This window comes from Camelus bactrianus, chromosome 29 (assembly GCF_048773025.1).
Source record: "Camelus bactrianus isolate YW-2024 breed Bactrian camel chromosome 29, ASM4877302v1, whole genome shotgun sequence".
NCBI lineage: Eukaryota > Metazoa > Chordata > Mammalia > Artiodactyla > Camelidae > Camelus > Camelus bactrianus.
This window is the reverse complement of record NC_133567.1, coordinates 10,730,367-10,757,542: the sequence shown is the minus strand read 5'-3', so window position 1 is coordinate 10,757,542 and position 27,176 is coordinate 10,730,367. Positions and strand designations below refer to the sequence as shown.

Here is a 27,176-nt window from a genome sequence, read left to right as displayed (position 1 = left end):
TCAGGTGGCAGGCAGCTGGTGAGACATTTTTACTGCATCCAGTCCTCATACCCTTTCTTGCCTTAGAGGGTTTCTGGAGAGGTCCTACTTACTACATACTAGAAAACTATGAAGGACCCCCCTCTTCAGAACCTGCTGTTGTATCTGAAAAACCAGCACAGTTAGTTGGCCCTTGAACAACAGGACAGTTAGGAGGGTCAACCCTCCTTGAAGTTGAAAATAGTCTGCCCTTTGTATCCAAGGTTCCAAGTCCTCTGTTTCAACCAGCTGTGGATTGTATAGTGTAATATGCATTTATTGAAAAAAAAAAATCCACCCTTTATGTGGACTCATGCAGTTGAAATCTGTGTTGAAGGGTTAACTAGTGGAAATTTCCTAAACTCCTTAATAAATTACCCCTTAAAAGTAATGGTTTCACCAATGACCTACAGATTGTAAAATTTTTATTTTATTCTTGGTTTGCTTTTACATTTGTGAAGAGAAAAGCCCTAAACGTAGTACAAATAATAATATGCTAAATTAAGTCAGGTAGTGACTGGACAGTCACAAGTCCAGTCTGTCCAGGGCTTGCAAGTTTATAAGAATTTGAAAACAACTGAAATCCTACCCAGGTGAAGATTTAAATTTCGCTAAATCTTGCTTTTCCCCTGTTGAGTCCCACAGTACATAATTCCTGGCTTTTATCAGGGTTCAAATTTCAATATGGTAAGTCAAACAATACAAAAAGTGTACAGCAACATCTCTCTAATGACCTGTGATCAGAGGCAACATTTGAAAACCATTTCCCCCTCAGTATTTGATATTAGTTCTCTTGCTTTGTCAACAGACTCATCACTACAATTGTAAAATGGAGGCCATTTTATTAATCCTAGTTTTATGAAATATAAATGTTTTGCCATCCCATAGAGAACAACAACAACGACAAATCTAGTATATAAGAAGCCACAAAATAAGGTCTTTGATTTGTAACATAAAAAAATTGTTTAAAGACTAGGTTTGCCTTCTGAGAACAACACTGTATACAGTCTCTGGCACTAGTGGATATTCCCTAAGTACTGTTGAATGGATGGCCAGCAAATAATGTCAAGCCCTCTAGAGAATGGGAGAGCTGTCCACCTTTATGGTTAAGCTCCAAGAAGTACCAATTTCTAAAGAATTGATGTAGTATCTTGGTTAATAAGGTGACAATTTTGCGATGACATTTTCCTTTTAGTGAGTAGGATTTTATTAAAACTTGGAAAAATGAAAACAAGGATTTGGGGATTTTACAAGTATATTTTCTCATGGTGTCCCTACCTTTTCAGAGCAGGTATCTTCCCTCCCAAAATGAAGACAGAGTTTGCAAATTGCTTTCTTTGCCTTTTGGTACATTTTTTGTAACCAGTTAGGTTTAAAGAGCCAATTACTACACCTTTAGTCAATATAAATTACTTTTTTTGTTTAACCTGGTTTAAAAATGGAAAATTTCCAAGGCTTTTCCTGATCTCATAATTAGTGCTTCTAAAACAGTATAACGAACATGTCAATATCTAGTAAAGCATGAAAAAAATCCTTAAATTGGAGGCTTCTGGTTATATACATTGCTGTTATTTACTCATCAGTTTGTCAAGTTCACAAAAGAAAGTTGTTTAAAAATACTTTGTCGGTAAATATTTAAAGTGTTATTGCCATCTTGTGACAAATAGAGGGAACTACATGAAAGTTACCTTTTTTTTTTTTTTTTTTAACACTGCTTAGTTTGCAGCATTCTTTATATTTTTATCTGTTGACCACTGGTATACTGTGCTAACCAGAAGGTTTTTTTTAATAGGATTCTCCTAAATTTTAAATTTCTGCTGTTTGCTCTGAGTGTTTATTCCATTAGCAATTAATTTGAAAAAAAATGTTATTTTTTAAGATGGCATTCTAATGTACTCCAATACACAAGATTACCTGAAGCATTACTTCAAAATCAACTTTTTTCCACCTCTTCAATAGGAGTGAAGAAAAAAATTTCCTCAGATTGTCTATTCATCACTAGCAAAAATAGCTGTCCCAGGTCCGTAAGTGGCAATAAACTGCTGGAGCTGTTGTTGACACTGAGTCAGATAGATATCCCTTTGCTCTAAATATTCTTCATTACACAGTTCAAATGGAAATAATGCATTTGGAGCAACACAAAATACAGTGGCCCCTAAGTGAAGAAGGAAAAAGTATAAATGAGAAATGCTTAAAAACACTAAACGTGAAACCATATTTTCAACAAAATACTCCAGTGAAAGTTTAAGTTCTGATCTATCTCACAGTTATTTCAATAATCATTATTTAAATTATTTTTGAGACCCAGAAAACAGGTTCAGTAAAACTGGTACCAGGGCCAAGGGAAGAAATATGTTGATATTTAAATTTTAAAGTTTGGAAACTACAGAAATTTGTCATCTATTGAAATAGCCATTAGTGTTTGGAAGCTGAATAGTGATGTGAGGAGGTGGGAGTAAGGAGAGAAGGTATTGGAAGGTAGAGAAACAATAATCTTTACTCGATAAAAGATAAATCTATGGACTAGAATAAAGAGCCCAGAAATAACCCCTTGCATACGTGGTTAAATGATTTTTGACTAGGGTGTAAAGACCATTCAGTGGGGAAAGGACCATGTTTCCAATAAATGGTGCTGTGGAAACAATATCTTTGTGCAAAAGAATGAAGTTGATTCCTTACCTTACATCATCTACAGAATGAATGCATCAAATTCAGTGAATCACAGTCCTACATGTAAGAACTAAAACTGTAAACCTCTTAGAAAAACACATTGGAGAAATGCTTTGTGACACTGGATTTGGCAATGATTTCTATGATATAACACCAAAAACAAAGGCAATGAAAGAAAATAGATAAAATAGGCCACATCAAAATTTAAAACTTTTGTGCATCAAAAATTACAGTCAACATATACAAATGGCCAATAAGCACATGAAAAGATGCTCAACATCACTAATCATTAGAAAAATGAAAACCACAATGAGATGAATGCAATGAAAAATGCAAATGAAAACCACAATGAATAAAAGACCGAATCTACAGACCCACCTGATTCTGTACCCACTGTTTTCCATCCTATAAAATGAAGTGACTCTTCTGTTAGAGACTTTTACCTTCACATGTGCTCTGGATCCCATCCCCTCTCACCTTTTTAAGGACTTTAACAATCTTTGTTCTTTCCTTCTTCTATAGTATCATTAGTTTACTTTCTACTACACATCACACGATCTAATATCTTCTATCTTGGAAAAATAAATACTTTCCTGGACTACACATCCTTCTCCAGCTAATAACCTATTTATTTCTTCATCTTCATAGTCAAACATCTCAAAGTTGTCCTTATGTGCTGTCTCCATATCCTCACTTCCTACCCCACCCCTACTCCATTGAAATAGTTCTAATCATGGCCACTTACAACCTCTAGACTGACAAATATAATCTTATTCAAACTCTCAGTACATGATACAGTTGACCACTGAATCAATGTATGTCGTAGTAAAACTGGCAGCATTTTTTTATTCATGGTACATAAAATAATGTTTTAGATTTTATCAAGTATGTTTTAAAATATAGAACAAAAGAAGAATGTGAAGATAAAGCAAATTAAAAATGAATTATTTATATATCCTTCTTTAGTATAGTTGGGAACCAATATTTTTCTCTTTTAGTAAATAAAACTAATTCAGTATGATAAATAACCTTTTCTGGGGATATGAACCTCTAAGACATAATTCATAAAATTTATGATTTATAAAAGGTACAAAGCATGTACAAATACAAGTTTACATATAACTTAGGGATTCACAAGCCCTTAGGACTCTCTTAGTATCCAGGAATCCTAGGTTAAGAATTTTTAAATTAGATAATTATAGAACAAAGTTCTAATGTTCTAATAGATCTTTGCAGAAAACTATTACAATATAAATTGAATTCAAAGCAAATTTAAACGCTAAACATATACACACAGAAAGGTCAGTGTTAATACATTCTTTAAATCCCAGAGTAGGAACTAAAAATTAATAAAGGAAAATCTCACTAAAATGGAGTCGGGAGGCCAGGAGGGGGAGCTCTCAGGCATGTACTGCTCAACATCAATACAGATCCCAACAGGAAGAGACATACCCTGTATCCAGCAGGAACTGTCACTACTTTACTACCACCAGTGAGAGGAAGAAAGATTTTCTCTTAGCCTGGCAACAGCTCCACCAGTGAAAGACTCTCACAGTGCTGCCAATGAAAAGCCACTATACTTAGACCTCCCAGTTTCCCCCAATGGACTTTTTGTTGTAACAGTCCTCCCTCCCAACTTACCCTTCTCCTCTGTAAAAGAGTTTTTCTTCTTTGCTTTACCAGACATGCATGTGGCTTACCACAGCTGCAATCCTTTCCTACTCCCCAAGAAACCCATTTTGCTGGTTAAAATAACCAGCTGTTTTATTGTTTTAGGTTAACAGAACCAAAGTTTGGTTTGAAGGATGGTATACCTCATCAAAATTTATGTCTCATATAACTCAAAAAAGAACTCTGTGAGAATAATTCTCTTTACTCTTACCTTTAAGAGCCCTTTAATGTTTTTATTAGCAAAACCATAATAAGCTCCTTTCATTTCAAATAATTAAATGCTATATTACAATATTATAACTAGCAATTCAGAGAAGGTGGTGATGCAAGATGATCACATTTTCTCTGGTTATATGCCTAACTCCACTATTGGGGACTGCTTGACAATTAAATGTTGCATGTTATTTTAAAAGGAAGACAAATTTAAAATCATTTTATGTGCCATAGTAAGTACTTTTTTTCACAATTCTTTAAGCAATGCAAAAGTTCAAGTATAGAAACAATCATGCACAATTAGGAACTTAATATCACATAATGATGCTACCTATAAACAATTAGTAAATGTTCAAATTCGAATAGGCCTTACCTGGTGGAAATTTATTATTCTTTAAAATAATATTTAAAATATATATAATATCTTAAGTTAACAGACTAAGAATCTTTAAGTTAAATATAATTATTTGTAGTGATTATTAATAGCTTAATAGATTACCATATTTCAATGTGAGAGATGTTTCAAATAATAAGGCTGCAATCAGTACATCTTCTTTAAGCACTTTATTCCTTAAGTTTAATCGAGCATGAGCTTCAGATAGGGAAACTCTAAAAAAGAAAATTAATGCCAATCAAAATATGTTGGTTTTATAAAGATAACATATATTTTGGCAGGAACAAACCAAGACATGTATGAACATAAGCCACACCTTAAAGTTCAGCATATTCTTGTTTTTCAAGAATTTCAGTTTCTTTTCAACGCATTTTTTCCTACCAAGCTGAATAGACTGTTACTGAACAAGCAAGTATCCTGACTTATTATCAAAGTATTAGTTTCTGTCCTGGCTTTTGTTTACTATTCTCGCCCCTCAAGTTCTATTCAGATAAATACACAGTTAGGAAAATTAACCTAACTAAATATCTCTTATAGACACATCCTTGGTGTTTTCTCCCAGTTCTTCATCCACTTGAAGCCCTCACAGAATCTTGAAATTTCAATGTTGGAAGAGATCTTAGAGAGCAAAGTTCAACATCCCATCAAATCCCAATTGAATTTTCTCTACAACATCCCAGGCTACTTACTATTCAGTCTCTTTTGAACTTCAACCTAGGATTCACTAGGAATCATGAGGCAATCCATTTATTTTTAAGTTTTAAACTAGTTTTAACGTACTTGAATGATTGCTGGACATGGGAATCAGAAAACCTGGGCTATGTCTCTAGAATATACTAGCTGTGCGACTTTGTATCAATCATTTAATTTCTGAGATTTTTTTGAAGCTGTGCTCTAAAGTGGGGATAATAGTAATTAATAGGGTTATTATGATTTCAAATAAGGCATTTGAAAATTTTGGGACACCCACAAAGACTACATAAATGTAAGCTGAAATTGGTTTCACTGCAATTTATACCTACTGGTCCCTGTTTTGTCTTCTGGGATTATAAAACAAGTCTAATACTTTGTGACAGCTCCTCAAATATTTAAAGACAACTTTTCTAGATAAATATTTCTCCAAGATAAATATTACTAGTGCCTTTAGTATGTCATGTGACATAATTTTCAGGCCCCTTATTATCCTGCCTACTCCCCTCCCAACCAGATTTGATTAATATTCCTTTTTAGTTCTACAGGTGTGATTTGATCAGAGAGTGGAGGTGAGGCAAAATTGGCATTTTCTCACTCTTCATTACTATATTCTATTAATACAACCCCAAATCACAGTATTATTTACATCTATATTACATTGTTTATGCATATTAAGCATAAAAAATAGAAATCTCAAGCCTTTTAAATAGTAAGCCACATTATCCCTTTCCCATGATTCACACTTATGCCAGGAAGGTTAGGATCTAATTAAAGACATTACATTTGTCTTATTAATTTTCTTCTTGTTAAACTAAGATCAACATTTGAGCCTGTGAGGATCTCTCCAGAATTGTTTATTTATACATTTGATTATCATGTTCCTGATGTCCTCACCCAAAAATGTTGACCAGGACAGAATATGTACACAGCCTTTCAGGGAAAGAGAAGAAAGTATTGCTCAACAGCACTTCTCTGGAAAAGCAAGGCTGGTGTTATTAGGTACCCGCCTACAGAAGTAGGAGAAACATTCAAGGTTTATGACTCTTCTGAGTAGTGGTTCCTTTACTTTGCTAGTTCATAAAACCCATCTCCACCTCTAGTGTTTGTTTCTACAACAGGAAAAAGCAGAGTTAGCATATCAAAATTAACTCTGCTTTATTCTGGATCAATATAGTCCAATGTTAACTGAGGCTATGTGAGTTTAAAAAATATCTTTTTACTACAGAGAAAAAACATTATGAGAAAGTAGGACTATCAAACCTTTTAAGCTTTGAGTATTGAGTATTTTAAATATTACTTCAGAAAATAGAAAGCAGCATACAATTCTGTTTACCATGTTAAAGCATCACAGTTGATTTCTACCTTGCCCTATCTTTAGCATTTTTTTAGCTCTATGAAGATAAATATACAGTTGGAGAAATTAACTAAACATATGTATCTCATATAGTTCTATACTTGACATTTCCTGTCAGTCTTTCACTTTTCTTATTTTATATTGCAGTCATAACAAGATATTTATTTATTTAATGGATTATTTTACCCCTGGTCCTATTTCATAATTTGGTTGAGACTATACATTAATTTATATCAAATGAAGTCATGGTCTGTCAACAGGGGACTGTTTAAACTATGCTACGGGGGAAGTATAGCTCAGTAGTAGAGTGTGTGCTTAGCATGCACAGGTCCTGGGTTCAATCCTCAGTACCTCCATTAAAGATACATAAATAAAAACCTAATTACCTCCCCCTAAAAAATGTTTAAAAATTTGTTTAAATTAAAAAAAATAAATTATGCTACAGCCACATCACAACAATACAGTAAAACTGTAATACAGCTATTAAAACAGAATGAGGTAATTCTTTATATGCTGATAGTATGATATCATATGTACATTGCATGGTTCCTTTTGGGCAAAAAGAGAATATCTATCCATATGAATATATTCATATCTATATATTATAAAATTATTTATATGTGATATTTTAAAATAATATATTCATCTAAAATAGCATACTGAATATAATATACTCAAATAAAATATGCATTTAATATACATCACATATTTAAATTACATATTTGTATATGCTAGTATGTGAATGGATAATTCCTCGAAGAATACACAAAAACTGTCACCAGTGGTTATCTCTACAGAGTAGGATAGTAATGCACAGGGTTAGCAGGGCACTCTACTCATTATTTTAGACTTTTATTTTACTATGTCCATACTTTCCTTTTACGATAAAAATTAGTTTTTAAAAAACTTCTCAAGGAACAATAATACATGAGTGTATTAAATTATTTAAAAGTACAAGGAACAATATACTTAAATTTTTTTTCTAGGTTCAACTACAAAATATCTAGAATGTAAACAGTCATATTTAAAAAAACAATCATTTGCATTTGAAATCAGTGGAGCTTTCTCAGACATTTCATAAGGGGACCCAATAAAAATTAATTTAGTGAAAACAAATTATTGGAGATTCACATGATGTAACACTATAACAGAAGGAATTATTAAGTCACCTTAATTTGGAACAAGGTTTATTATAAACCAACCAACCAGCAATCAAACAAACAAATGAGGCAGTTAACTAAACACATCATTTACAAGTCATGAATGATTTTAAAATTGAATACCTACAAATACTTTAATGCAGATGCTGACAGTTTGGGTCCACATATAGAATCTGTTCTGATTCTGCGACTTGCTAGATAATAGCCATGAATCATTCTTTCTGCCTCCAAGCTGAATTCTACGTTCAAATTCTTTGCAAAACTGAGCAGCTAAATTGAAAGTATAAAAATTTAAGAGGTTCAAACTTTATTACAGAATCTATATTATAAAAATCTAAGGTATATTGTCATTTTATTTTTGTCATTTTTATTTTTTAAAGTTTGCATATTTTATTTACATTGAAATTCATTAAATATCTGGAGCCAACCCAAAATTACTGAACATTTTAAATCATAGTCTTATACTTGTAAAGAATATTAAAGTTTACCCAGAATAATCTCTTCCTCCCCCTTAGTACAGAAATGTTCTGTACAATGTATTTGAATGACTATCAAGTCTTTGCTTCCAGTGGAATAAAGGCTCACTCAGAGCCTTTCAGTGGGTAGAGAGCTTCCCTCAGAAGCTCATTTCCCTTTGAATGGCTTTAATTCTCTGACAGTTTATTTCCGTAAAACTTTCTCTCATTGACCCTAGAGCTGCTTGCCCTCCTTCTTTCCCTTCCTTTTAAAGAACACAATGAAAGACCAGCAATGTGGGAGTTGCTGTGTTAACTACTATGAAGATGGGCCTTGGAGGTTCAGTAAGATTTTGGGTACAGAATAAGTCTTCAGCTTAATGATTATTACTGTTTTCTCTGAGTTTTGTGATTTTTTTTTCCTTCTGAGTGATTCCCAATTCCTTCAGTCCTTATTCAATGACAGAATTTCCAGACTTTTTACCATTCTAGCTGTTTTCTGTTTTTTTTTAACTCAAAGAACTAAAAGGAAAAATTAACCATAATAAAGTTGCTATTAACTATTATATCTATATATCTATATCTATATATTATATATTTTAAATATAACTTTTTAAAAAAGATCTGGATATGTCCTGGGTGGATATGTCCTATCTTCTTTATTCTCCTTACATTCCACAATTTCCTCTAGGCCTTCAGAACTGGATAATAATATTACTAATAACACTGGTAGCCCTCTCTAGGTTTTACCCTAGGAGGGTTCATATTACTGAGGTTTAAAAGTAAAGGACCTGTGGTCCCAACTGCTGGGAGTGCTGTCAGCGCTGGCCTCCAGTTGTCAACTTCTTCAAGAGTTGCCTAATCTCAGTGACTCCATAATACAATTTTTGCTCCAGGCAGGCAGGTCTTCTCGTAGTTTTCCATGTGTACTCATTTCTACTGTTATGTCTTTGCTCCTATTTTTATTTTTATTTGACTGCCCATCCTTCCTGTCATCTAAATCTTACTTTTTCTTAAGGCCCAACTTCCTCCTCCTGAAATCTCCCTAACTCTTGCATTCTGCTCAGTATCTTCCTTTCTGAATTCCTGAAATATAGTCAGCACTACCCAGCTTACCACTTAAATTGTCCCTTAATTGTTTCATATATCTAGTTTTTATCTCAGTTAAACAATAAACTATTTAAAGAAGAAAATGTACATTTCTGTGAGAATATAGAGAACAGAAATAGACTCATATATATAAAGTATTCAGTAAATACCTGGCTAATTAATAAATCCATAGATTTTTTGTTTTTGTTTTTCAGGGAAAAATTGGGCAAAAATTTTTCTAGGTCATTAGCATGTCTTATGTATTTAGTAGCTCAATTCCTAGAGGCTAACTACTTTTTTCTTATATACTAAAACAAACCAAAAAAACCCCTGATTTTATCATACATATTGTTCTTTATCTGTTCTAATCTATGTGAATAAACTATGCTGATAATTCATTTTTAAGTCCACCTCACCTTTCAACCTTATAACCATGCCATATGGCTACGAGTAAGGCAGGAATGAACAAAAAATTTAATGACCCATGGATTCTCACGTCCTAATATTCCATGCCTTTGAGGATTACCCAGACACTTTAACTCTACTGTGAACAGATTTCTCAATAGTTAATATTAAAAGAGCTTCACTTGTAAATACTTGAGTACCTGTAATAGCTGTAAGAGTCATTACTAAATTTACATAATCTGCTCTCAGGTTCTCTGAACATACCACACATGTTTTCAAGTCATGACATTAAAATAAATGGGTTTGTGAGTCATGATAGGTATCCCCTAGAGTCAGAATTCTGAAGGCATTCATATAAAGGAAACCCCTTTAAATAGTCTGTAAAATGTAAATAACTGTATAGCTACAACGGCGTCTCACACTATTTTATAGAAACATTTTATTTTGAATTTTTTCATGGAAATTCTTTAAGCTATAGTGATTTGGTCAGTGATTCAAAGAATAAACTCAACATTTTAATATCCATGTTCCTATAGAGCTTTTAGTTTGATTATAATTCTAAATATTTTCTATACAGTGTCCTTAAAATGTTTAAAAGCTGGAAGCAAGCTAGAATAAAAGAATCCTCAGTAAGGAAAACTGAATGTTCAAAGGGAATTCTATTTAAATTGAGACACATTCGCACAAGTATTCTTGGTAATTATTTTTTCTATCTTTACCTTTTCAAAATCTTCAGTTTTGAACTGTTTAGATGCTACATAAAGCTGCCCTTCAGGATCAATGGCTTTCTTCAAAGTATGTTGGACAGTAGGAAGAAGTGGGTGGCAAGGAGATGATTCATTGCAATTTATCAATAATCCAAATGCCTCTACAAGATTAGCTGGAATCAAACTGCAATCCTACATCAAACGAAAAAAGTAAAAGGCAAATATTAAACACTGACATTTTCAGAAACTGAGTATTATTTCACAAGTATTACTTATAATTATTAGTTAAACTATTAATAGATTTATATTATTATAATATGTAATCACATTAAATTATGGGCCTAATTTTAATAATTACTATTTGTTATTATTAATTACTAATTATTATTTAACATGATTCCAGAATAGCATGGGAACTTTGTGGTAACCAGGTTTTTTTTTTAAAAATGCCATTTATTGAGTATTTTCGTAACACATTATTCATTAAAGCCTCTCCCACTACCAACTCAAATAATAAATTCTAGTGAGCAGACACCTGCTTTGCATGACTAAGCAATGAAAATTTTCAAACAACTGTGTCATTATTTAGTTCTAGTATCCAAATAAGTGTAGAAATTAAGCACAGAAATAATAAGACATTAAGAGCAATAAAAACAGTAAGATTAAAATCTGTGGCTAAATTCCATGACCAACATCCTAAGAACAGAATATATATATACTTTACCATCTGACCAATTAGAGTATTGGTTTTCTGTGTATTTCTCCTTGAAGATGAATCCATATCAACAAAAGACCAAAAGCTGCACTGAACTGGAAAAGTCATTTGTTGATCCATATCATCCCCAAACTTTTTTCCTGAGATGTATACTGTGGTGCTTCTACTTTCCACAGCTAAGCCAAAAGACATTATTCATTTGTTATTTAAGTTCATTTTGGTCTATATATCTATAAGTTAATAAATATTATATAGAATTTACTGTCTAAATTTTGGATAGTAAAGACACATGTAAATTTAATTGTTTTGCAAGATAAGGCTAAATTAGAAGATCTGCCATAAAAAGAACAAGGCAAGAAATATATTTGAATGTCTATGTGTCCCCTGATGATTAGAACCATTGGTCCAAAGCACATAGCTAGAATCTTGGTCTGGGAGGAAAAGGCAGAGGGTGAGGAAATTAGTCACATAGTGTAGGCTTACAAGAGAGGCTGAAATTAAATAATGTTCTTTTATGTGGAAAAAACATAATAGAAAGTGGGACTTCTAAGTAGGAGTGAAAGAGGAAAAGATTGAGAGAGAATATGAACTACAATGGCTAGGGGAAAATATATCTCAAAATCAACATGTGAAAAACCAAATTCATCATTTTTCCTCCTCAGATGGGTCTTGTGCATACTCACAATTAGGAGAATTACCACCAAACCACTTAAAACCCAAACTAAAAAAATGTGGAAACATCCCATTCTCCTTTCTAGCCTTCCCTCATCCTTTATAACCATTCAATCTATGGATTCAATTTTATTCCTAGGATACTAACTCCCAAAAAATTTCCCAAATTAGTCTTATCTCCATTCATGGTAAGAGTTTTTGTATACATGTTTATTTTTCTTTTGGATCATAAGGTAGATAGGTATTTAACTCTATAGAAACCGTCAAAGCAGTTTGCAAAATGGTTGTACTATTCTATACTTTCATCAACAATATATGAGAATTCCAGTTTCTCTACATCCTTGGTAACATCTGTTGTTGTTATTCTTTTTAATTTTTGTCATTCTAGTGGCCAACACCAGCTACAAAATTTATGGGGCCCAATGTAAAATGAAAATACGAGCCTCATTCAAAAAGCAGGGATAAATTCTGTTTTTTTAATATAAAGCTTTTCCCTTTAAAATATTTTATTACTTATAAAATGTAATAGGGATGATGTGGAGAGATTAGAACCCTTCTGCATTACTGGTGGGAATATAAAATGGTGTGCCCACTGTGGAAAACAATTTGGTGATCCTCATAAAGTTAAACATAGAATTACTATATGATCCAGCAATTACACTTACAGGTCTATATCCAAAAGAGAAAGCAGGGACTCAGATATTTGTACACCAGTGTTCATAGCAGCATTATTCTCAACAGCCAAAAGGTAGAAACCACCCAAGTGTCCACCAACAGATGAATGATTTTTTTTGAGTGATACACACACACACACACACACAATATTATTCAGCCATAAAAAGAAATGAGATTCTACAAAAAGGCAAATTCATAGAGACAGAAAGTCGAATAGAGGTTCCCAGGGGCTAGAGATGGGAGGGACAGGGAGTTACTGTTTAATGAATACATAGTTTCTATTGGGGATTATGAAAAGGTTCTAGAAATGGACAGTGGTGATGATTGCATAACATTGAGAATGTACTTAATGCCACTGACTTGTACATTGAAAAATGGTTGAAATGGTAAATTTTATGTTGTGTATTTTACCAGAATTTTTAAAAAAGATAAAATGACACATGCTACAACATAGATAAGCCTCAAACACTATGCTAAGTGAAAGAAGCCAATCACAAAAGATCTCAAATGGTATGATTCCATTTATATGAAATGTCCAGAATAGACAAATCCATACAGAGAGAAAGCAGATTAGCTTTCCAGGAACTCTGGAGAGAGGGGGTTTAAGGGGTGATGCTAATGAGTATGGGGTTTCCTTTTGGGATGATGAAAATATTCTGAAAGTGAATAGTGGTGATGGTGGTACAACTCTGTGAATATTCTAAAAACCACTGAACTTTAGATGGATGAATTGTATAGTATTCAAATTATATTTCAATAAAGTTATTACTATAAAATGTAGTAGAAGTAATTGCCAGTCTAATATTAAAATTTTACATTATTTGCATGAATTTTACCATTTAAATTGTGCAATTCTAGTCTTAAATACAAATATATGGGCATTTAACTCATATGCAGAATCACTAGTGTTTTGTTTTGAGTACATGCTTAGATATTTTGTTCTTATTAGAATAGTGGAAATGTTTTTATTTTGCACAAAACTGTTTTAATTTTATTTCTTGATATGCACACACTTCACCAACAATCTACTGCTGAGTAAGGAAGAACTGAAAGGACAAGGAACCATGGGTTGCCCTATCTTTCCCTTTCTTCTTATATCATTATTTTCAGTGTAAGTGGTTGGCAAATACAGGGAAGTAACCAACAAAGAAAAGACATGATCAAGTTCCTTGGTCATTTGTGTTTCTTAGAATGCCACTGCCTTCTTTCTATATTAGAAGCAAATCTGTTTCAAATGGGAAGCTTGGCCTCCTTGGGGCTTCCAGCTCCCCATCTTACTCAGTTGAAGATATTTTGATAGGGAACCTGAGCACTGAACTACAGTGTACTCACGATGCACGGGAGTTCAGCAAGAATCAAACTGATTACAAATTGTGTTAAGAAGCCACACAGTGATTGCAAATGCTATATGAAATAGGGCAGCAAGGCGTGGTGGACCCATGCATGGCTATATCTCCTCTGTTCACATACAAACTCCAGTGTCTTACTGGACTTCCATATGAAACAACTTTAAAGATAAAATCATTAAAAATTTGAAAATGGTGATAGTAGAGTTTAGTGCCAGGCTCTTCTGCAGGGAGAAGCGCCTTTGTGAAGCTATACTTGTTCCCTGCTCATGAAGTAGGACCTGTTAGTATATGAGTGTTGGTATCTCATTATGGTTTTTATATTCATTTCCCTGATATCCAGCTAATGATATTAAGCACCCTTTCATGTGCTTAGTGGGCATTTTGTATAGCTTCCTCTGTGAAGTCACTGTCACTTTGCCCGTTTTTTGCTGGGTTCTTTGTTTTTCAAATTACTGACTTGTAGGAATTGTTTCTACGTTCTAGGTATATGTCCTACGTAATATATGTATTGCAATTATTTTCTTTTTCTTGGCTCCCCTATTCACTTTTTAAGTGGCCCCCTGATGTGTATAACTTCTTATTTTTGATGAGATCCACTTCATCAATTATTTTCTGTTTATTGCTTTCTGCGTTCTGTCTAAGAAATCTTTGCCTACCCTAAGGTCATGAAGATTTCTCATGCTTTCTTCTACTAGTTATATAGTTTTAGTTTTTACATTTAGGTTTATAATCCATCTTTAATTATTGTGTACAGTTGTGAGGTATGAGCCAGTATTATTATTTTTTCCATATATAGCTAGATGTTCCACCATCATTTGTTGAAAAAAACTTTCCTTTCTCATTTTCTTGCTTTGATGCCGTGATCAAAAATCAACTGAGCATGTTAGCGTGGGTCTATTTCTGCATTCTCTTGTAGGGAGAGGCAATATGCTACGTGCCCTGAGCATTGCTGCACATTCTTGCTGTTATGCCAAGAATGCAAGGCCCTGACTTCTCTTTGCCCAATCTATATCCTGGTTAGTTATAAATCTGGCCCAACCAGCATTATCCTGATACCAAAATCAGACAAAAGATATTACAAGAAAACTACAGACCAATATCTCTTGTGAACATAGAGGCAAAAATCCTCAACAAAATATTAGCAAATCAAGTCCAACGATGGATAAAAAGAATTATACACCATAGTCAGGTGGGATTTATGCTAGGTATGCAAAGCTGGTTCAACATTTGAAAATCAATTCATGTAATCCATAATATCAACAGACTACAGAAGAAAAATCACATCATACCAATCGATGCAGAAAAAGCATCTGATAAAATTCAACACCCATTCATTATTCTTAAAAACTCTTAGTAGATTAGGAATCCAGAGGAACTCCTTCAACTTAAAAAATAACTTCTACAAAAAAACCCTGCAGATAACATCATACTTCATGGTGAGAAACTTGAAACTTTCCTATTAAGATCAGGAACAAGACAAGATCAAGATGTTCATTCTCACCATTGCTTTTCAACATCATACTGGGAGTCCTAGCTAATGTATTAAGACAATAAAAGGAAATAAATCTGGTCCAATACAAATTCATGTTTTAGCACAACTGAGAGCAAAGGCTAAAGCAGTGCATTTGCACATTAAATTTCTCTTTTTTTATTTATAAAAGCAAAATGGGAAATGTCATTTGATACAATTTCTTAATTCCTAAAACGTGTACAATGCAATCTTAACTGCTAAGTAACTCCTTGACACTGATAAGTTAAACAGGTGAAAATTAACTTGAAAAAATATTGTTTACCTGATTGAAGCTGTTCAAGTTTATCTTTTTTGTGTGAAGCCAAGTCTCCTATAAAGCAGATACCACCTTTAGCTAGCAAAGCACTGCCAGCTTGAATGCTAACTGCTCCAGTTCCATACTTATTCCTGGATAGAGTAGGAAAAATTTCAGTAGAGACTGGATGACGTATACCACGGGGCACAAGGTTTATACTAAAATTCAAAAGCCTAGGGAAAAAATAAATTATCCATTACTATTATCTACTATTACATTATTTAATATTTGACTTTCAGAAGTCATAACATATAATAACTACACAATTAAATTTCATTTGATTTAATGTTTATTGAGCACTGATGCTAGGAATAAAAACATACATAAGATTTGGTTCTTAACTTGGAAAGTTCACAGCCTAGAGAGATGTAAACAAAAAACTAAAATACAATATGATAAGTACTAAAATAATGTCATGAGAACATTCATAAAAGAGTATTATCTCTTCCTAGAAGGAAGTCAGATAAAGCTATAGAGAGATGACATTTGAACTGGGACTTCCCTTTTTTATGAATTGCTTTCTTTTGTACATTCAAAATTTTTGCATTTAGGCTCGCCAATAGTTCAACATGACTAAACCTGCTGCCTATGTGTCACGATAATTCTTGATACATTCCTTTTGCTTTTTAATCTCTTTGCCAATTACCTCAGCCTCTTCATTTCTCAAACTTAAATTATAAGAAAAGAATATGCTTATCTTAGCTTAGCCTTCAAATCCTTGCCACACAAATTATAGCTTGCTTGTGCAATCTACTATGATGAGCAGACATAGACATGCAGTGCAAAAGAGGGTGAAGCAGTATCCCTTAAATGTGGATAGGTAGATGCTATAAAATGTCTAGTGTATGTGTCATTCCAAGGAATTTAGATGTTAATTTGAAGATATATAAAATGGGGGAGTAAGATTTAGAAAGAATCTTTTGCAAGTTTATAGAGCAGCGGTTTCTCAGCCTTAGCTCACTTTAAAATCACCTGGGGAGCCAAGAGTCACAAGAAAAGATGGGCACCATCACTAACCATGAGGGGACTGCAAATCAAAATCACAATGAGATATCACATCACACCTGTCAGAATGGTAGTTATCAAAAAGACAAAAAAAAAAAAAGTGTTGGTGAGAATGTGGAGAAAAGGGACCCCTCATGCATTGTTGGTGGGAATGTAAATTGTTACAGCCACTAACTATAGAAAACAGTATGGAGGTTCCTGAAAAAATTAAAAATACAGTTACCATATGATCCAGCAATTCTACTTCTGGGCACTAATCTGAAGAAAACAAAAACATTAAGCTGAAAAGATATATGCACCCCTATGTTCACTGCAGCATTATTTATAACAGCCAAGATAAGAAACAATCTAAGTGTCCATCAATAGATGAATAGATAAAGAAGATATGTTACATATATAATGGAATATTATTCAGCCATAAAAAGAATGAAATCCTGATATCTGTAACAATATGGATGGATCTAGAGGGTATTATGCTGAGTAAAATAGGTCAAAGACAATTATTGTATGATTTCACTTATACATAGAAATAGGTCAAAACTCTGAGTCGTTAGATTCTCAAAATGTTGAAAGAAAATATCCCATTTCTCAATTCATGTTTTAAAGTTTTGAACTTCACTGATAAAAGTTTATTTAAATATTTATACTGCTCAGATAAATTCCAAATATTTGTCTTTTAATAATGATCATGTAAAGGATTTATGTAAATCTGTGACCAATTCATAATGTCATGTATTTTACCTTTCTACAAGTAGAGTATCACTTGTTATAATTAAAATATCCAGGCAATCTTCCAGTTCCTTGTTGCGGTCACTTGTCTGTACTAGACTCATCAGCAAACAGAGCTTGAGCAAACTGTAAGTCCCAGGAGGAACAATTTGTGATGCAAAGATATTTGCAAGAATTGCTGTAAACTTCCAGCATGAGCCAGAAGTCAAAGAGAGGAGACACCTCAAATTGTCACTAATTCCTGAAGGAACTGAAAGTAAATATTAACATATATATAGTTTTAAAACAAGAAAATGAATATGAAAACAAATATATGTATGTATTTGCATGACTGGGACATTGTGGTGTACACCAGAGGTTGACACATTATAACTGATTGTACTTCAATTAAAATTAAAAAAATTTTTTAAAAGTACATGATATTATAGACATCTAATTCCATTTATCTAAAATATTACCAAATTGCAGTTATTTTAATAAAGTCATATTCAAATTCTTATGTCATTAAATTATGGAAGTTACTCTGTTCTATCATTTCTATCCCAGGGAATGTAATAAAAGGAAGCAGCCACCCTGTGTGCCCACATAGATTGGCTGTAGGTTGCAAGCAAATACCTCATTCTTTCCTTTTTAGACCTATGTGAGCAAAGCCAGATCATGGGGCTCCTATATAGCAGTGTTTGCTTCTAAATTTCTATGTTTGAAACAGTATCACCTTTCATGAGAGCTGAAAAGCAGAATGGGAAATACCTGAATGTTGCTAAAGGGGAAGATTTATACTCTATTCTTTAAAAGCACTGTACTGCACTGTAATGTTACATTCTAGATCTTCTCCACTCCCTCACTCTGTCCAACTCCTGAAAGGGATGAGGGATTTAATCCAACTGGTCAGTTTGGGAGGAATAGCTGTGCATATATAATCCAGTCCTCTTCTCCTTCCTCTTGGGCTATCATCACAGAGCAATAATTTCCTCTACTTATGCCTCCCTGTGGACCAAGGGAGGCCTACTTTAGTGTAGCTCTTGCCACATTTGGGTGGTTGAATCTGCCTAATTCTGGAGTTCAGCATGAGAAAGCATGCTTCTCCACCTACGGGTAAGTCATGTTCTGCTACCAAATCAGTAAATCTTGCAACACTTCATAGCAGAAAATATTTAAAAGATCTTTAAAATGTCCATTGTCCATTAGTGCTTTCTTATTTCAATATTTTTATTCTTTTAAGAAACTTTCCTCTTCAAAATAAGCAGAGGTATCTAGAATCCACTTGCATTTAAATTCATCTTGGGTCTCTGTTATTGCAGATGGTTATCTAGGGATTAAAAAAAAATACCTAACTCTATTATTCAAGATTGAACTAGCCTTTCCCACATTTAGATATTTGTGTGCCAAGTTAAAAGAGAAGGTCTGCTCTTCACTTTCGTTTACTTAATGCTTAATTATGTTGGAATTGTTAAGGAAATTGTCAGTAATAAAGGTGGTATTTTGGCCCCAACTGCCTTTCTCTTTTGTCTTATTTCTCATTTGGTTCAAAATTCAGATGAAGAAAAGGACGTCATTTTGTTGGGCTCTTTTTCTCAGACCACAACAGTTACTTAGCATTGCCTTAGCTAGAAAACAAAAGGGTTGGGTAGAAAAATCTTTAGACTAATCTCTAACTTTTGGCATCGTGAAACATTTTTCTCATTGGTAATTCTCATTGGTAAAAAAAAAAAAAACAAAAACAAACAAACAAAAAAAAACCAAAAAACTAAATAAGGTTTAGCCAAAAGAAAGGGGTCCTTCCTGTGGGTGAGGTTCCACATTATCCCACTTTATTTCCTTTGTAGTATTTATTATCTGAAATTGTCTTATTAATTAGTTTACAGATTTACTGACTGTCTACCATATGATTTAAGGCATAGGAACTTTGTCCTGATCACGACTGTACCCCTAGTGCTTAGTGCTTAGTTCCCAACACATAGGCAGCTAATACTTCCTGAACAAATGGATTTAAATTTAAATATTTGTTAATATATGATACTAACACTTTCCTTACCTTTTGGATTACAAAAAGTGATACTATTTGCCTCTATACAGACAGCAGTTTGTGATGTTTTTACACAGGTTGGAATGCCAATAATTTTATACTCACTTCCTATATTCATTTTATTCACTGATTCATCTAAAATTATTAAACACAAAAGAAAATATGTATTTACTAAATGAAACTTGTACATGATCATATGGTTTAAAGATCTAAAACTAGTAGCAATTCAGTAGTTGAGTTAGTTGCTAAGTATTTGCTTTTTTATTTAGTATAATATGCATATAGAGTGGCATTAATAATGTAAATTGAGGCAATTTTATTGCTGATAACTTTGATACTTATAGGCAATGATGAATTAACTTCAAGAAGCATGTGACATAGCAACTAGATAGTCTCCAATAATATACTCAAAAGGCAAAATAGGATCATTCTGTTTAAAATGAAACATCTTTCCATTAAATGACAAGAAATGTTAATAAAAATGTTCTTATAAGCAATAATTTTATTCCCAAAATTATTTTAAAAAGTATTATAATCACTGTTTATAATATATGTAAGTTACTTTTAAACACATTGTCTAATTGTAACCTGTAAGACAGATATTGTTATCTCCACTTTATATATGAAGAAACTGAAAGATTAAGTGATTTGCAGAAGGCTAAACAGTAAATAGCATTAATGAAATTCCCATCTAAGTCTGCCTATCTTTAAAGACTCCCCACAGGATACTTTCCCAGGTTCCTCTCTCACATCTATAGACTGACCCAAGATTTGGCACAAGTTCAAATTTTATTTTAAAAAACATACACTAAAAATCTTGATCCTCCAATATACAGTTAGAATTTCGGTGGTTGTAAAGCTATGGGAAAAAAGGCTTACAAGGAGGAGCAAGGATTAACTTTCCTCTGTGAAGAAGATCAAACAGTGATCTGTATTATTTTTTTTCTTCTCTCAGTCTCTCTTTTTTATCTCCACAGAGCACACTGGTGTACCCTGTGGACCTGGAAGGGAAGAATCAGGCCCAAGAACTGAGAAAATAAAAATCTAAAACCAACCAACAAACCAAACAAACAACTAAAAACAAAAGCAAAAAAACAAAACAAAACGACAACAAAAAAAACCCCTGAAGGATACAGAATGAATTACCAGGGGAAAATTGAAACAAATTACTTTTCAACTGTTCCTTGGAATCTCAGAGTTTCGTATTTGTGTTCTGAGGTTAAGAAATGGTCAAGAGGAAGGCTAGGAGGCTGGAAAGTATAAGTATCTCTTCTGATAACCCCAAAAGGCCTGCTTTTACTCATTTAATTTTTAAAAATGTATTCGGATTCTATTAAGAGTTTATTTGAAGAAAGGGCTTTCTACTAAAACATAAATTAGATAGCCACTTATTTCTATATTGTAGTGTATGGTTTGTATATAATAGAATTAAGTAGTTAAAATCATAGTCTAGTGAAACTGGAATGCCTGAGTTTGAATCATGACTGTACCATGCACTAGCTAGGTAACCTTGGACAAGTTATTTAACTTCTCTGTGCATCTGTTTCCACACTGTAAAATGGAGATAACAATAGAACCTACCTGAAAGAGTTGCTGTGACTAAATGAGTTAATACATGTAAAAGTGTCTGGTACACAGTAATTGGTATATAAAAATTATCTATTATCATATAGGCTTACATGCCTGCCTCGTCCTTGTCAGGTCATGGTGAAAAGAGTTCTTGTTTGAGTCTCTGCTTTCCTAACTCTTGAGTTTCCTACACATAGTTGACAGCCGAGATCTCTCTTTCCAAACAGTTTAATTCCTCCAATTTCAGCTCAAGAAAAGAGGCAGAACCCTATCCTCATTTTCACAGCTCTGGCTTCTCAACAAAGTCTCATTCTTCCCTGGGTGATTGATACTGATAACATTTCCTCCTTTATGGCAGAATCTGTTTACTCACAAGTCTTTATCCATGAAGTTCTCAACAGTTAATCATAAGTCAATGCTCATTCATTTAACAAATATTTATTGAGTTTTTACTATGTGCAGTAAAAAACCCAAGTCCCTACATCCATGAAGTTTATATTTTAAAATAATAACTCTAATATTTATGTAACACACACACACATAGAATAATAGGAGGTCATTACTGTAAATAACTGTGACCCTGAGACTTAGCATAGTGCTTGAGATAGAGCAGGTGCTAATATCTTTTTAAGTGAATATTGCATGACTGAATGAATAATTGATACATTAGCTAAATATGACACTTTAAAACACTGAAGAAAAAGAAGACCTATGATTCTCAAGCTATAGAAGTACCATTTATAATATATAAGCATAAACAAATCAATTACATAATTTATATATTTTAGGTCAAACAGAACTTACTCACCTCTGAGGAAGATTGTAAGAGATTGAAACCTAAATGGCTGGTTGTTAGAATATCCTTGAAAAGCATGAAGTGCCTTTGTGGTAATTATTTCAACTATCTGTTTATCTTAAGACAAAGAGCAAAAAAGAATTAGTTATTAAAATACATAATCAATTTAATTTCCACATTAAGCTATCAGGCACTATTTTAAAAATTATAATTACAAAATGTAAATGCATTTTTACCACCAAGTACTCTAAATTTTCTGTCTTCTTGAAGTGAAGATGAACATAGATTACACAAAAAGTCATTTCTTACTGTTGCAGATTCTGTAGCACCAGGCACATGCACTCTTATATACTGAAATCCTGAAAGAAAACAGAGTTAAGCTAAACTTGCTTTTTGATTCAGCTCTCCATTTTCAGTCCTTTAAAATGAATCTAATTCAAAGTATAATTAAATTAGTTTTCATGTGGGTTCATAACATTTATTATTAACATTTATTACAAGGCTATTTCTTGCCAGGCACTGTGCTAAGGCACTGGTGATACAGATACTTAAACTCACGATTTCAATAGGTGGCAATAAGAAGCAGATAATTTCAATATGTGGTATTCATTTCCCAAGTGTTCAGGGAGAAGAGAGGAGGGGCATCCAACCCAATGAGAGGTGGGGATGAATTGGAAAGATGTCCTGGAGAATGACTGTATGGAAGTTAGGCCAAAGGGTTGAGAGAGGACATTACATAGAGAAGGAACAGCATGAACAGTCATGAAAAAATGTGTGAGATGAACAAGTACTTCAGTAACACAAGAGTACTTGTTAAATTATAGAGGAGAGGTGAGGAAGAAAGAATGCATTTCAAGATTATGCAAAGTACACTTATAAATATCAGGAAACACCAAATTTTATTCCTTTCTACTCTATGAATGTTTCACAACTAATTGTAAGCATAATTTAAGATTAAATAATAAATTGTTTTGATTTTACATTTTAATATTCACCTTTTGAAAGAGGGCATGCTTCATCTGAACAAAGAAATCTTGCACCTTGTGTATACTTGGTTACAGTTGTCATTGCAATCACAATTCCTTGCATCATATAAAATCTTTGAGATGTATAATCAAGTGGAAAGTCACAAAGATCAAGACTATAACTTGGCAGAGGAGGTAAGTGTGTTAACTTCAGCACTATATTAATCTAATAGGAACACAAAAATGGTATTAACAAAAATTGTAGATCCAACTGGACTTGCATTATAATATATTAAGAATATAATAAATCAACTAAATGATTTGTTAGTAGTATTAGGAACCAAATTTTTAAGCATTAAGAAAAAAGAGATTCAAATATAAAATTAAAGATGCAAGATCCTTATAATCTTATATTTTAATTGAAAATATCATTATAAACTTATTATTTTCTTTAAAAAAATACACATTCCCTGGCTATATCCACTGAACAGACTGATAAAACAATAACAACCCAATAGCAATGAACACTTCTAGTGCCCAGATTATGATCTCTGAATGTAATTTCTCACTAAGAGGAGCCAGGGCTCCTTAGAGGAAATGGCTGGTTCCAGGTCTGAGGCAAAAAATACATTAGATGAACCGGTGCATCTCCTTGTGACAGAAACTAGAGGGGGGCTTTAAAAACTGACATGTGTCCAAAGGACATTAGGAACAAACTTTAAGGAGTTTCCAATGACCAAAGGTAGGTAATACAAGCATCAGAAAGAATGACAAAGATTGATCAAAAAATATTAAATATGTTTAAAAATTCATATAGTTCCTCAAAATTAAAAAAAAGGAAAAACAAAACCAAAAAAATTACTAGTTATCATCAGAGGCTGATATATTTCATCTCATCATTCTGAAAATTTATAAATGGAAAGAATCAAACATTTATTCTGCCTTTCCTATACAAATTGTATCTCAGGGTAATCAAATAGTTGACAAGAGAAAACCTCTCTTAAAGGATAAATTCAACTAATAAATTTAGAAAGCTTGCTAAAATTAGAAAAATCACAAATTTTCTAGCTCCTAATGAAATAATGGAATCTAAGGCAACGATCATCAATGGCTATAAAAACCACTAGGTGAAAGCTGATGGGAGACTGTATATTGGAGGGATCACATTGATACCATCCAAAGCCACTGATCATTTGTGGCACTGCTAAGGTGAGACACAGATAGGATAGTTCTCCTAACGTAGTGCAGTATGAAACACACGACACTAACTATGATGTATGCTCATCAAAATGAGCTGAATTTGAATCCAAGCAAGTCTTTAGAGCCAACTTCTATTTTCCAGAAATAGAGGGTCTAGGGGAATAAGTTAAATACTACAAGACATAATCAGACAAGTCCAGATTATGAGACATTTTACAGGCTATTAACTAGTTTCTGTAAAAATTCAATGGCATAAAAAGGGAGGGGGAGGAAATGGCTCTAGACTGAAAGAGACATAGTGAGATGTAAGAACCAGTTATAATATGTACCCCTTGTTTTGATCCTGATTTGAACAAATCAACCATGAGACATTCCTGAGACCCCAACTGAGTAAATTTAAATACGGACTGAATTAGATAATACCAAGGAATTTTTTTCCTAGGGAGTAATAATTGTATTGTGGTTATACAAGAAAAATGTCCACAATTTTTAGAGGTTGATACATAGTTGATACATACTGAATTATGAAGGGGTAAAATACAGAATATATTTTAAAGATGTGTTTTAAAACATTTCAGAAAAAACTGATGGTGGCAAAATATTGTAAACTACTAAATTTGAGTGATATATGGAGGTTCATTGTATTATTCTCTTTAGTTTGGGGTATGTTTGAAATGTTTTATTATAAAAATGTTTAATGTTATAAGTGATAATACAGGAAGTAAAGATGTGTATGTAAGATAGTCCACTGAACTTTGAACAAATATTTTAATAAAAATATATATGAATATAAAAATATTCCTTTACAAATCATCTTGAAAGTATTATACCTTAGTTTTCTTTGTTAAATTTAACTAAAACTTACTTGATTTTCAGTCTGTAATTGTCCAATTAATGAGAGAGTCTTAACAGCAATAAAACATACCTGTGAGTTCAAACAAAAAAACCAAAGAAGTTACCAAAAATTCCACGTGGCATAAAATTATTTCTTTTTTTAACTTACTGATTGAAAAACTTGGGCTGCTTTTAAAGGCTGGTGTAAAATGTGATTTCCAAGCTCAGCATCCAATTCAACAATATCAGAGGGATTTATTAAAATATTGAATCGATAGACAGCATAATTTTGTTTTGAATCTGTAAAAATACACAAATATAAAAATGAGGATAGTTACATGTAGGACTTTATTTTAAGGTTTCTAAAATAAGGTCACTTTTGCTGAACATACCATTGTAGGATTTGCAATCATCTATGAATTTCTGGAGGCTTCCACTTCTGTCAAGATAGATGAGGGCTGCCTCTTTCATTTTTAGATTTGACATTTTCTCCTAGTTAATGATTCTTCTCTGTTACTAATGGATTAAACCACAATTGCTGGTGAAGACTACAGAGAGTGAAACTCAGAAAAGATGAGAACACCTAGAAATAAAATAAAGTTTACATTTGAAGATCGATAATAAAACTCTTTAAACTATTAAATGTAAAATTGAGAATGAAATAAAATGAGGTAAAATTTCCAACTTAAAAAAATTCCTACGTGAACGAAACAAAACTTTGGTTTCTTCTGCCAAATAATACTTTTATTAACACTAGGTTATGAGATCCCCACAAGACTGCAAATTTAAGAACAGGAGCCTCAAATGTCTCTTTACAGAGTAGGTATACCAAAAAAATGCTTGCTGAAACACATAGTAGATGATGAGGCCCCCCTGCAGGCATTTAAAAAAACAAAAGTGGTAAAAGCTACTTCATAAATTCAATTCAAGTAGCAAAGTGTGGCTAGCCTAAGAAATCCGAAAACCTGGTTCTAGATCCAGCATTTTCTAGTTGCTGTGGGGAAATCACCTGGCTCAGAATCTTCATCTGCAGGAAATTAAGGGGTTGTATTAGATGGTAAAGCCTCTTCTGGCTTTAAATCATCTATCAGTGACCAATATGAAACATTAAACCATAATAATGAGAGTGGAATATATAAAATTCATTTAAAGACAGCAAACACTAATTGGAAATAATATATACCAATAAATTGTATTAAGTGCTAGGGACAAAATGATTGAATCCTACTTTCAATGAGTTGCCAATTTAGAGAAGTCAGAAATGATCATAACATTATTAATTATTAAGCACTTATTGGGCATTTACTGTTTTTTAGATATCAGACTGTCCTAGGCACTGGGGACACAAAGATCAGTAAAATATGGTCCCTACTGTTCAGAGAGTACAGTGAGGGTAAAATAGAAATGCAAAAAAATACAATTCTGTACAACTTACCTACTATTAAAGAAATAATGTACTAGAGAGCACGGAAGGAACAACATACACGAAACAGTTCACAAACTGGGGGTAATCCTCGTGCAGGGGTCATAATATTTTCCATTGTTTTAGAACATTTTGATTTAACAGAGTGGAGTCACAGAGAAGAAGCAATGAATTCTACTTTAAAGGTGACATTTGATAGTTAAGTAAGATTTCACTAATTGGAGGAGAGGTGAAGGGAGGAGTTTTTCCAAGGATAGACGTAATCCCCTTTCCCCCAATTTTTAGATCTATACTATTAAAACCTTGCTCCTTGAGTATACCCCTGCTACTTGGAGTTCAGGTTATTTTTCAAAGAAAAGTAATTCAGACTGTCCTTTAGCCTATTACATGGGCCGGGTAGGGGGCGAGGGGCAGAATCTTCATAGTTTATTTCTCTGTAGCCCTAAGTACAATAACCTTAAAGTGTGTGCTGTGTTCAGAACGTTACATCTGTGCTTCATTAGAACGTAAGTTTCGGGGGCCGAATGAAGGGAGGCTGCTAATAATGAGATGATTGTGTGCGG

At 33.1% G+C, this 27,176-nt stretch overlaps 1 protein-coding gene across 1 annotated transcript; it reads right to left on the bottom strand.

Annotated features, from left to right (window-relative positions):
- Positions 1–274: 274 nt before the first annotated feature.
- MCMDC2 (minichromosome maintenance domain containing 2) lies at positions 275–25,719 on the bottom strand. The gene is made up of 14 exons (XM_010970631.3): positions 25,583–25,719; positions 25,360–25,490; positions 25,222–25,281; positions 23,187–23,382; positions 22,428–22,550; positions 22,204–22,308; positions 19,836–19,961; positions 17,813–18,050; positions 16,034–16,239; positions 11,554–11,720; positions 10,842–11,021; positions 8,301–8,443; positions 5,072–5,181; positions 275–2,173 (listed from the first exon to the last, which is right to left on the bottom strand). Exons 1-14 carry the CDS (start codon positions 25,674–25,676, stop codon positions 2,007–2,009), a joined length of 2,046 nt encoding a protein of 681 aa, XP_010968933.2. The 5' UTR covers positions 25,677–25,719; the 3' UTR covers positions 275–2,006.
- Positions 25,720–27,176: the final 1,457 nt, after the last annotated feature.